This window comes from Sycon ciliatum, chromosome 10 (genome assembly GCF_964019385.1).
Source record: "Sycon ciliatum chromosome 10, ocSycCili1.1, whole genome shotgun sequence".
Taxonomy (NCBI): Eukaryota; Metazoa; Porifera; class Calcarea; order Leucosolenida; family Sycettidae; genus Sycon; species Sycon ciliatum.
Window position 1 is genome coordinate 17,576,045 of NC_088652.1, and position 13,268 is coordinate 17,589,312.

General features: G+C 47.9%; 1 protein-coding gene across 1 annotated transcript; it reads right to left on the reverse strand.

Moving 5' to 3' along the window:
- Positions 1–22: 22 nt before the first annotated feature.
- LOC135826486 (uncharacterized) lies at positions 23–6,028 on the reverse strand. The gene is made up of 7 exons (XM_065339096.1): positions 5,361–6,028; positions 4,333–4,742; positions 3,793–3,884; positions 3,170–3,332; positions 2,141–2,559; positions 1,767–1,930; positions 23–894 (listed from the first exon to the last, which is right to left on the reverse strand). Exons 1-7 carry the CDS (start codon positions 5,969–5,971, stop codon positions 633–635), a joined length of 2,121 nt encoding a protein of 706 aa, XP_065195168.1. The 5' UTR covers positions 5,972–6,028; the 3' UTR covers positions 23–632.
- Positions 6,029–13,268: the final 7,240 nt, after the last annotated feature.

Genomic DNA, 13,268 nt, shown 5'->3' on the forward strand with positions numbered 1-13,268 from the left:
GGTACATAGAAATTCATGAGTCTAAGTAACTCAAAACTTTGTTTTCCAAGAAGAGTGAATTCGATCAGTAAAAGTTATCAATAACATGAGGATGCTCACCTTTCCAATAAGAGAAAAAACAAGAATATTTTGAGTGGATGTAGCTTTGAGATTATTATGGTCAAAAATAGAAGGTACTGGAGCATAAGTCGGGTCGTAGTTTAGTGTTCACTATACACTCGATTAGGCGATAATTCTACATACGTGAAAATGAAAGGTTCAGCCAGCGCAATCATTTGACTAACGAAGTAGGACATCAAGACCTACCATGACTATTTGTTGCGGATACTAAGCAAGGAAAACAAGATGATTATAATTATTAATTTTAATGTAGCGTGTGCTTTCCCCATATTTGCACTACCGCTATCAACTGTACGTTAGCAAAATATCTCATGCATGGAGGAGACAGAACAAAACGTCTGTGCGCGGCACTCTCTGAAAAAAGGTTCGTCATCATGGACTGAAAGACTGGACATCTCCACTACGTACAGTAGATCTCTGCCAGTCTTTGATCTCTGGCTGATGAGAGCGGATGCGTGCAGTACCAGACGTGTGATGGCGATCACGTCTGCTCTGGCGTGGCGACGGCAGTGCTATGGCAGAGTGAACAGTGACTGTGCTAGGTCATCGTCCTGCATGGGCTCGTCGACGATGAGATGGTCGGTGTTCAGCGGCTGCCCGGCCAGCCACTTGTCGGCGTGTAGCTGCTCGATAAGACGCTCTGCTTTGAGGTGTGTGATGCTGGCGGTGAGCAGGTTGTTCATGGGCAGACGCTGTACATGTGTACCCCACGGCTGACCTATGCCAAGCTGTACGTGATGAGGTGGTGGCTGTGAGGCAATGGATGCTGACAGTCTGCACGGTGGGAGCAAACAGATGCACAGCACCATTAGTATACCATTACCAGCATTACCATTGGCATCAGTACCGTGTGCACATTTGGCACAGACTACGCTATACGTGACATGTATAATTATTATCTATGCATGGCCTATGCTCGAAAGATGATCATGGCTTACAATCGCGACAACAGTAAAACCTGGTGTAAGCGACCTATCGTTTTAGCGACCACCTGCTCTTAACGTCCGTTTTTCCATGTACATGTACGGACAGTTCTACACAGATACTGTGGAACCTGGTTCTAAAGACGACCTGGCTTTAACGACCGCTTTTGCTTGCACCGTGGGGTGGTCGCTTAAACCAGGTTTTACTGTACTTCAGTATGTTTCATGTATAGAACAACGTAACCTATTGCAAGCTTGCTCAATGAAAATCATGGTATCGTTTAAAGCTGTCTATTCTCCTTTTCATGACGCAATTCTTCTGGCCCAAGAGTGTGGCCAAGACTGCAGAAGATGCACGATGTACAGTACGCCATGCACACACAATTTCGCTTCAAAGACACTGGCATCGGAGATACCGCGGCAAGGTGGACTTCTGCTGACCTACGTACATGTAGAAACCGTCTATGGTATGTCTCCAGACTGCATCCGATAGACCAATACACATGTACAGTGAAACCTGTCAAGGCGACCACTTGGATAAGGCGACCATCTGTCCTAGCAGACCACTGAAACTAGCACCAAAGAATGCTATTTCCAGTCAAATGACCCTGGATTAGGAGACTACCTGGTAACAGAGACCGGGTTTTGAAGGTCCCTTGAGGGGTCGTCATAGGCAGGTTTCACTGTACAACTAACATAGCCATGGCTTCTCACACTTAATACCTAGTATTCTGGCGATAGCTTTCTAGGACGTTTTTGAACAGCTTGAAGTCGAAGATGCAGGTACGCTCGCCGCGCGGCAGCGAGGCGCCGTTGCAATTCTGTGAACAGCCCCAGAACACCTGCGGCCGGCACAGGCGAGTGGCGTAGATATTGTCGTTCTCAACCTGGAAGACAAAGAGGGAGATACAGAGAGCATAGTTACCATAAATAAACTTTAATAATGAAGTCAGCAGGTATCCTAGTTCAAGTGGATCAGTTCTTCACTTCTTGTTTCATTCTGGGGCCATGGGAAACCCAGAACACCGACCACAACATACCTAACACTATCTAGGAGTAGGACGAACATGCTGTGCCTCTGCTGCGCGGTCGCTTACCTCTATGCACAGTCCGCGTGCCATTAGTCCGGGCTTTCCCCCATCACCCAGCAGCAGCTGGAGCGATTGCAGGCAGCGCTGTGACGTCATGGGCGACGGAAGCGCCAGTTGCTGCATCTTGCAGCCGCCGTAGAGGCGCGTGTACTCGTCGTGAGACAGGCGCTGGTGCAGATGCGGCAGCGCGCCAGAGAATAGCCTGCAGCCGTGCACGCCCACCTCGCATCCCGCCACCGTATTCTGACGATAGTTGATGCTAACGTACAGGTCTTTGTCCGTGTTATGTTTTCTCTGCTGCTGCTGTTGGGTTGAGGTAACGCCAGGCGCTGGTGTGGCGACTGGATTCCGCTGAAATGCATGCTGTGACTGGAAAGTGTCGTTGAATGTGTGGTAGTCATCAGTAGCAGTTGTCTGGCCAGAGGCTGCAGCAAATAATACAATGGAAGAGACAGAATGTGTCAGCCGAATAGCGCCACTATACTTAACACAGACTGCACAGATTTTAGCAGAACGCGAGAGAGAGAGAGAGAGAGAGAGAGAGAGAGAGAGAGAGAGAGAGAGAGAGAGAGAGAGAGAGAGATGGAGAGAGAGAGACTGCGAAGAGAGCGAGAGTCGCTCACCTCTCACCTCATCCAAGCAGACTCCCTCACAAAAGATAGGCCACAGTTACCCTTATCCATCATGAATGTGAATAACTCATTCCTCTTTGAATGAAGTTGACAAGGAAAAAATTAATGGTTCATTCGTATGCTAGTGTTCATATCACAGTACATGTACGCTTAGCATTGCGTAGACCATGGTGTGTGCCAGCACAGTATGTACACTAGTGTTCAGACATGCGTAGACTCGGTCAACCATACTACAGTGCTGGCAACTGAAATCCGACCCCCTGAGCGTTGCGCTCACATCGCAAAGACCCAACGCAGGATTGTTCACTACGAAAAAGAGACCGCTAGAATGTGAACGCACCGCCCAGGGGTCGGATTTCAGTTGACAACCATACTAGCACCAGCACCCATGTTGACAACTCACTTGTCAGTGGTGCAGTGTATGATGACATCATCGACGGGAGGCTCAGCATCGGGTCCATGCCAGCAGGTGCTGTCAGGGTGTCCGCAGTCGTCGTGGACGTGCCGTCGAAGCTCGGTGGACTCATGTCGGACAGGAAGTCGCTGTTGAGCTGCAGGGCTGAATCCTGGAGGAATACACACCCGCACGCATGCAAAGGGGACAGATACAGTTAGTTATGCAACGAACAAAGCAATGCGTCAGGTTCGAAGGATGAACTGTGGTGATAATTCTGTATCCACTTCAAAGTCCATTGTATCGTTTTCGTTGGCTGCGACTGATCGCATTGAGCATGGCAATTAGCCCCCCCCCCCCCCCAATACGGGTCACATAACATTGAACACTGCTATTGTTGTACATGGTTTCATTCGACGTAGTGTAGCGAAGTCATAGAGCGCTGTGTTAGATTACTACCACCCCCCCCCCCATTGTTCTACCTTTTTTCTTTCTTTTTTTCTCTCCAGCTTCTTCTTCTTCTGCATATTTTATTAAAGCTGTTGACGGAGACTCCCTCGATTTAGGCTAAGGCCTGTGGAGAATCTCCATAAATACAAAAATACAAATACATCGCTGATTGGTCAACATACCTGCGGTGTTAGAATTCCAGAGCCGTGTTCACCCCAGGCGAAGTCGCCGTCGTTAAAGTCGTCCAGTAGCTGCGGAAAGGAGTCCGAAGTGTCTGGAAAATAGACAACACCACACAGCCCAGACCATAATTAGAAGGCAACGTCGACACTCTACCTATAGCCATTGCTGGGTCTATTCTCTAAAGTTTACTACGCTGTATTCGCAAGCCGTTAACACCCGAACAAGATCTCAAGTTAGTTCCAGGCGCTCCTATAGCATTTCTACCATAGCCGTTTTCGTGCTGATTATGACGTGTCAGGTTTGTCCAGAACTAATGGCACTACACGTAGACGTGCAGATGATAGGCTCTTTTTCACTTTACGAACCGGTAGACCTACACGGCTATACAGTGTAGAAGCATTATCGTTATTCCGACACCACAGGTATGAACCGGGGCATCTGCTGATACAATGTGCATGTACATTGGGCAATCTGGAAGAGTGTAGGTGTTGGTGCAGATTTGAGAATCGAAGGGAGAATTGAGCACGGTCACCACTTACCTGGTGTGGGCATTGTAGCTGAGAGGTCGCTGGCCATCGTGAAGATGCTAGCGGTAGACAAGGACCGGGACTCGCCCGGCAGCATGTCCTTGATGGTGGAGCGAGGCGTGGTTGCCGCTGTTGTTGGTGTTAGTGCAGATGTTGACTCCGCGATACTGGACCGGTGGCTAGGTATAGCGGCGGCATTCGCGTGCGACCTTTGCGCTGCTGCGTGGCTCTGGATCTGGCGATGGTGTTTGTGCTGGCTTGGCGATAGTGGCGTTGTAGCCATAGTTCTGTCGGCGCTATCTTCTACGAGTGTGACGTCACCTGGGATGGTGCCACTGTGGCCCACAACGCCACCGGGAGGTGAGCCACGCGTACCTCCGAGCTGGCATCCACGACCACGGCCCCGGCGAGAATCCACAAACCTACAGAAAGAGAATAGGAAGAAAGAAAGGAGTCATCCTTAGGCTACGTTTTCCGGTGACACCCTAAAATAGAATTATGTTATGTTCTTCTAGCATGACCTAGATGTCCGGGATGATTCCAGGTACACTCAAGGCGCTCTGTTCATCGGCAACACGAATAGTCATTATTCATTATTGATGTTGACAACATGTAATGAAAGACTCCATTCATTGATGCACGTATCTCAGAATACACAAAGTAAGAGTGAGTAGTATGACATGTGAGGTGAAAACACTTGATCCTATAGGGTGGAGGAAGTCATTATTTTGCAAGGTCTGCTTGGCTCCAAGTCAGTTATTCACTAGTATTGTGTCCCCGCTGCCCGCTCCCGGCCACCATAAGCAATGATTATACAATCACAGGTTTTCTGTCAAGTAAATAAGTAAGTAAGTTGTCGTGTCCGTTCCCGGAGGGAACTCACGACGGCCGTTAACACACGGTAAACCCTAGCGGCAGATGCAGCGCCTAACGGTGGGGGGCGAGTGAATGACTGTGTCTCACAACCACTGGCACAAGTGCCGAGAAACCCCATTAGCTCCATCTGTATTCTGCTACTTGCACAACATCCAGCCGCTTACCTATAGATCTTGTATCCACGCGTATGTTCGTGGTTCTCCACCTCCACGATGCTGTGCTTGAGACTGTTGAGGGCGCAGCGAAAGTTGGTCTTCCAGCGGCTGGGCTCTGCGGGCTGCGTGTCTGGATTGTACTTCTGAGTGTTCAGCGCCCAAAGCATGGTCAGTTTCGTGTCGCGCTCCGCCGAATAGCCATTGCCCTTCTTCGTAGCGTGCCTCCATGGCATCCTGAAAGTTTTGGTCGCCTTGTCGAGCCAGCTCAGGCCCTCCACTTCGTCCAAGTCTAACAGCACACCGAGAAACTCCCGCATCTTCTTACGTGTTCCTCCTAGGACCAAAGATGAGGAGTTGGGTTTGAATGGAGCTAGGCTGCTGGTCTGCTGGCTGCGTAGCAATCGCTGCCGTGTCTTTCTCATCGTGAGCTCAATGGATTCATCCTCCTCCTCCTCACTACCACTGGAGGAAAACTCAGCGCTTTCATGACGTGGACTCCAAGCTGCCGAATCCGGTGTTGACACATGGGCGCACGCCATAACGACTGTTGGTCTTTCTCGAGTTCTAATGAAGTGGCCCTCAGCTCGACAATCGACAAGTGATCTTCGGCAGGACTCCATTTTTCTCTTTTCAAGAAATCGAAGCAGGTAGAAGAAGTTGTGCTCCTCTGGTTGCTGCTAAGGAACGATTGGAGGTTGTGCTTGCAGAGAAGTGGGATAGATCAGGATAAAACCAGGAAAACTGAATTGGATCGGGGGCTGGCTAATAGGCCAGGCTCACGAGAGGGCAATGACATGTTCGCTACCACAGTTTTCCGTCTTCCTTGACAGGCCTGTCAACTAGCGAGCGTTAAACCAATGGTTCTCAGCGACTAAATAGACTCCCGTCTGCATGTGTGCTGACAGGTAGGCACGCAATGGGGTGACATGTGAGATGAATGAAAAGAACTATGGTGTAACTGGCCATTGTCAACATACCTGATATTGGGCCATGTGTACGTTACGTCGTACATGTAAACGGTACATGGATTGTTTCGTCCACTGACAAGCCAGTGTGTTACCAATCTAGTACTACTACTAGCCAGGTCAGGCCCGCATCAAGCGCGCTGCTCCTTTCTGTTACTACTGTGGATCTACTGAGCAGCCATGCCCGTTTGATAACGATGTAAAATAGATACAAATACAAGTACATGTGTAATAATACTAATACGGTGTAGCATACGATTATTATTTACATGTACTACAAGCACCACTGGTGCAGCAAGGGTATGATTCTTCTGAAGCACATCGTCATGCGGTGCAGTCGACACTCCAATGAGTCGGATGTACCATCTGCAAATACGTCTCACTTTTATCTCGCATGATGCTGCACCGAATATGGGTGGAGTTGCCGTCTGTCGACGTGTACACCGTTTGGTCATAGGCATTGGTGACAACATCTGGCATTCTAGCAGCAGTTCGTATGCCATTCTGGCGGTGTGCATTGCACATTTGTCCTACCAATAGTCCGATGAAATGGTTGGCACCATGGGGAATACAGTGTTGGCTATCAGTGATGTATATCAGGCGTATCAGCTGTTGGATAGATCAAGCAATGCCAGCAGCCTCGAGAGGATGCATGCACATTGACCACCATATCAGCAGCTGGTTCTCTTCCGCATGCCGTGTACATGTATGTCGACACATCGAGCACTGTAGGACTAGTGACCTGTGCAATTGTCATGTATATTGATATAAGAATCGCAGTGAACAATAATTATCGCCTGCTTCGAAATTCCACTAAGACATTAACATGAATTTGTTGCAAAAATGAGAGGAGAAAATCGCGAAACGAAAACGTTGGCAGTGGAGTTGGAGAGTTCTTAGAAACTGGTCATGGTCAAAGAAAGAGCTATGGAGGAAATACATGCGAAGAACGATAATAGGAACCTTTCATACATTGGTCTATACATTGATTACGACGCGTCCACTCTGACCTGATAAAACCTTCTTCTGACGGGATTGCTGGAATCGATAACCTTGCTTGCAGGAACATACTGCTGACATGCAATTTCCGCGGCGGTCCAAGGGTACGAGCATTGCGCAGTCTTCTTTGAACGCGCGTGGTTTTAATATAAAGCCGGCAAAGAATAGTGGTTTTAGAGACCAGGCCGGCAGGTGATCGCTGATTCTAGATCAGCTCATGATTATGGGGTGTTTCTCTGATGTCATGATGATTTCGATCGTCATCGTTTCTGCCATCGACCCACTGGGTCCACTGAAGCATGAATGACTAACACACGATGCTGCACTCGAGCGTCGAGTACTGGGCCACGTATACACGTATGCATACTCCCTTAGTCTGATGAGGAATGAATGAAAAGACGTGGAGTTCGTGATACACCAAGGACAGGGCAGACACGGTCGCTCGCGCTGAGGTTTTTTGTGTGGAGATCAGAAGCGTGCGCCTTACCAGACTGCTCCGTGCACCTTACCAGACTGCTGCTGTTCCGAGCAACACCCAGTACCTATCCATGTTCGCGTCGTCATAGCCTCGGTCCGTCAAAACGTATGTCCTGGCTGAGACTGTGAGAGTGAGTATTGAGAAGTGCGTACGTTGTATACACAGTACATCCAAGTATACAATGCACACTGTTCAACTCAGTTCATTGTACATGGAGGAAAAAGCAAGGACAGCATACACACATTACACAGCGAACTGAACCTTGGCTAGTGCTAATAATTATTATTTGGGTTGACATCATAGCGGTTATGTGTCAAGACCAGAGATTGTGTTGAATAGATACATGTAATGATGTAACTTGTTCATGGACCAATACTCAGTCTGGAACACCGTGTGCTAGCGCTATAGCATGCTTTGTCCTTCGTGGACTCATACAACACGATGTCGGCACAACTTACTTTGACTCATTGTTGTGTCTACGTGTATTCTATATTCGCTACCTCGCTAGTTCGTGAAACTCAGAGGTACGAAACCGCAACTGCTCATTCTTCTGTCTGTATATTCTCTACCTGTGTATGTCAGTATTCCACCTTCGTTCCTCGTGACATGTTTTATCTCTGCGCATTGCCATGCTTACGGTCGTATCTGTTGTGTACTACGGACTACCGGCGTGGAGCATAACGCAGGTTTGCTCACGTTCACCAGTTCTCCAGTAGCACTGAGACTGCGCCTTGCAAGCTTGTGTAGCTTGACAGGTCAGGCAGTGCAGTGCGATCTGTCACAGATAACGTGTCAACGTGTCACACACACTGCACAGAACACAGGGCCTAGGGTGGAGCAATCACAGGGCGCGACGTGCTGGGCAGACATGCTGTCACCCAGAGCACGTGAAAATGATATCAGCACATCGGCGGCCTCCGTTTTCCGGGCACGACTTCTTCATTCCATCCCTGGCCGACCCCAGTCGGTCTGAGCTGAGTTCGACCTGAGACACGCATCACAGAGAGACGCTGTTCAAGTGCGTGCGCTTTTGAAAACGTGTGAAATAACCCAGACACTCACACGAGTGGCAACCGTCATAATATTATTAACCAGTCGTGTTACTGCGCAGCTGCTGCGCGAACAGTGTGCCGCTTTTCCGGCCACCGTTTCACCATTCCGTCCCATTCGGACCCATGTTATCTGCATAGCACGATGGCCAGCGAACCACACTTGGTCATCATAATCTCGTGAAGTACAAGTCATGCACACTTCTAAAATGTTTTGTGCATGATCACCAAGCGACTAGAATAGAAAGGCAACACGTGATACAATGAAGTTCGAGTGCATGGTGTATATTCTCACAACCATGGCTTACTACCATCACGTGTGTCTCCAGTAAAGGTCGCAGTTTTCATGGTTTTGTGTTTTCAAAGTCAGCAGCTCGTGCTGCAAGGAAAATGAATGAGAGCCACGTCAGAAGGATCGCAGTAGGTGCGAGGCGGATCGAGACCATGCCGTTTTTGTCATTATTGAGGGCGGGCTACTTTCTCTACAGTGCTCAGAGTCAACGCAGGAATTTATCAATGGTCGTCACGGCTTGAATCCTTGCAGATTGCGAGTGTGATATTTCGCTTTGCTTCGATCATGCACTGTCAACGGAGAATGTGAAATCGACCTTACCTTCGGCACTAACAGTATTGCCGAAGGGAAAGGGCGAGTGTGTCTAAGGATGTTAGTGTATGATCGTGCAGAGCTGTACAGGTGTCTGTGTGCATTTGCGTGTGTGTGTTTATCCCTTGATTGTCGCTGTTCATGCAATATGCACCTACATGTGGCACGCAGAGGTGCTGATTCATGAACTACTCAGTCGTTTACATGTACTAGCACTATAAGCACCCTTTTCAATTGGCACTCACTGCAATCTCCTCTGCTTACCTACGTGTATATACCAGCGCTGCTTTAAATCTCCTTTACTGCTGTCTGGTGTTTGGCTGTCTAGCCATGAAGCTCTGAGATAGAAACGAATAAGCCTTTTCTTTACGTTGTGTTCCGTTTGCACACTGCTATGTGGTGATAATCCTCATTTGCGGTATTCCTAAAATGTTCTCATGCTGAACTGAATCACGACTGCGTGACTCTGCGTCTCGTCCGGGACAGAGAACACACAGGCTCTACCTGTTAGCATGCAGGTGCCGTGTTTGGACTTTGAAGTGAGGCGAGGGTGCGGGAATACTCAGTACTCATTATCGAGCCTTGGTCGCGAGTGGTCAAGATTTTTGTTGTCGATGTACGCCATGCAACTTGCTCAGTCGTCAGGGAATGTCTGTCCATGGGAAAAAGGCCGGTGATTATCAGCTCCAGAATCCGTATCATCAATTTGGAGGATGTCATTGTGGTGTCGAGGCCAAGCACTTGCAGGGATTATGCGCAGGAAATCGCTAGTGTGTGACTCGGCTTGCACATGGTCAGTGTGACAGCCATTCCACCCGAACTAATCGTATGCAGGAAGCAGGAGACTCAAGGATGAGTCCCTGGGTTCAATAAAAATTAATGTCCCTGCTAAACGAGCAGTTTCGGTGGGTGTGAGTTCGAACCATGCCTTGGCAAATACTTCTTTGTCTTGTCTTTTCCCCACACAGCCCATGCAGCACAATGAAGAGCCTGAATGAAACGGCAAAACTAGAGAGATACAGTTTCGTTTAGTCCAATGCTCTAATTCTGTCCCGCTCAGCTGCAAGTCACACCTCTGCCATCGATGTCTCTCATGACGGCGTGCATGACGAGCTTGTGTCTCATTGAAAAGATCAATTTTCTAACTAACTTGATAGCTTGACGCATGGTGAAGCGAACTGCCATGAATGCGTCACGCGAGGATGCGTAACGTTAGATCTACGAATGACTTTTGTCTTGTCTGCACCCGGCTCGACCCACCCCATAGGCATAGACCAGGGTTACGATACAATGCACGGCGCACTTCAAATACCGTTCAGTATGCTACTCACGGGAAAGATAGCAACCAAATACTTATAAGATAATAACGACCACCGTTTGTCCAATCTTGCAGCGTTCAGCGTGATCTACAACAATCCTTATCACCACGAAGGGTACAACTAGTGAATCGACATGGCAATCAGTGGATCCTGAACGGTGCAAACCTTGGTTTGTCTTCTTTGCACCCCATCGTTCCCAGGCAAAAAGAGTGCATCTCCGCGAGCGGAAGACCAGTCATAAACGAGAGAAAGTGCTCCGGGAAGGTATGGAACGAGCTTGCTCGGGATTCACTGGTCGACTCTACAATCATAGCTGCGACCCATCGTGGGCCAACTGTAGAGCCGCGATCCATCGCATTGCCCCACTCCAGCATGGAACAGCCCGGAATGCGAAATACTAGTACCGGTAAATTAAAGGGGCAAGACATCCATCAACATGGGAATGAATGTGGTGCGACGTCAATTATCATTGTACTTCAACAACAACAACAACAAAAACAACAACAACAAAGAACGGGCTGTCATTCGTGTCTTGTCCGTGCCCCATCTATCCAGACGTTAGGGATCCACAAAGGATGGCCAAGAAACACTACAGTAGTCTCAATGGTTGCCACTCTCCATCTGTAGTTAGTAGGATGGTCATAATTATGGGAACAATGGGGCCTGGATGTACGGTACATGTATCTATTATCATCATTATTAGGCCACCTAGAATTAATTCGTTGTTTCGGGTCACTTCACTCATCCGTACCAGGGTCGGTCGGTCGGGTTTATTTTTTATTTTATTTTTTATTTTAGTTGCGGGCATGTGCATACATGTACAATTGTGCTTATCGAATAGCTTTTCTCCATCAAGCCAGTCGATCAAATCTGACTGTAGTCGATCCAGCGTAGCCATTGTCCCATCAGATCCAGGACCAGATCTTGGCCTCGCTGGCAAACGAGTCTGACTAGCAGCTCTCACCTACCAAAAAAGTCCTTGAAAACTTCTGTCAATGAGCGACGCAGTGGCGGAGCTGATGCTGTTTCAGGACCGATTGCGAATTGGAGATACATGTACAATCATGTAGACGACAATGTCGTCACCAAGTGCTGCATAATGTCAATTGGCTGCTTCTGAGGTCGATGTCTGGACTGCTTTTTGGGGGGGGGGGGGGGGGGGGCGCGTGTGCACATGTATACAATTAGTCTTGCACATTTGCATGCACTAAAAAAAAAAAAAGTTGCGGTCGGGTGAAAAAAGACGGTCGGTCGGGTGACCCGAAACAACGAATTAATTCTGGGTGGCCTTATTATTATTATTATTATTATTATTTGAAACTCGGATGTTGAGCCATAAATAAATGTGGAAGAGAAAAGGACATATGGATACGAGTTAAGAGTAACTCTCCATCACTGTAACATGATACTATATACAGTCAGAAAGTGCAATAACTAGGCACACAACTGACAGAGTACTGAAACATTCGACGTCCTGACACCTAGCTTCAACACATCTCCATAGCGCTAACCGACAGCCTTCCAACTTGGAAGGTCCTTTTCTCTTCCACATTTATTTATGGCTCAACATCCGAGTTTCAAATTGCACACCTGATGAGCCGTCACGAACCATACGGCGAAACGTACGTCGTGTGAAACAACTTGTTTTGTAGTCAACTAGTCCATCACAATGTCATGCATGAGGAGTACGGTAGGAGTTTGGCTTTCGGCTTGTACAATTCGTTTTCGCAAAGCTTCCCTTTCTTTACTTATCTTTGATATTTATGACCCACCCAAGTTGGGTGGTGTGCTGCTTTGCTGCTTCGAATTGTAGTTAGACCGCTTTGTCAAATATCGTGCTGGTCTCGTCATCGTCCAGTAACAATCGACATTCTTTGTTCCGTTGGGACTGTAGCTTTTGCTCGTTTTCGTTGCGCTTGCCTTCCCCTCTTTGGTCTTTTCCATAACCTTGAACCTTCCAAGTTGGAAGGCTGTCGGTTAGCGCTATGGAGATGTGTTGAAGCTAGGTGTCAGGACGTCGAATGTTTCAGTACTCTGTCAGTTTTGTGCCTAGTTATTGCACTTTCTGACTGTATATAGTATCGTGTTACAGTGATGGAGAGTTACTCTTAACTCGTATCCATATGTCCTTTTCTCTTCCACATTATTATTATTATTATTATTATTATGGATTTCCCAAAGACGTAGTCTAAATTGAAGGGAGTTCCATTATAATGGGAGGCTGTAGGGTTGAGATAGCAGACAGTGGAGGGCTAATATTGCAAAAAGTAATGCACCACTTGGAAAAAGGAGGTGAGACTTGGGGCGTAGCAGGCTGAATCACAAGTATCGAATTAATATTTTAGGTTCGAAGCCTGATTCTACATCGGTCAGAAATGGATTTTGCACTTAGTGCATACATGGGGAAGGTCAAACAAGGAGAAGACTTAGTGTTGGTGGGCATGTGTCAAGAAGTCGCTAGGCACACGATTCAACAGATCTGAGAAGCACCGGGTGAGTCCTT

Excerpts from the sequence above, each read along its gene's own strand:
- LOC135826486 (XM_065339096.1), bottom strand. The coding sequence starts at position 5,971 with ATGGAGTCCTGCCGAAGATCACTTGTCGATTGTCGAGCTGAGGGCCAC. Across the intron at positions 2,560-3,169 it reads ATACACTGCACCACTGACAA|CCTCTGGCCAGACAACTGCT; the intron begins GTGAGTTGTCAA and ends TATTTGCTGCAG. Across the intron at positions 1,931-2,140 it reads CACGCGGACTGTGCATAGAG|GTTGAGAACGACAATATCTA; the intron begins GTAAGCGACCGC and ends TTTGTCTTCCAG.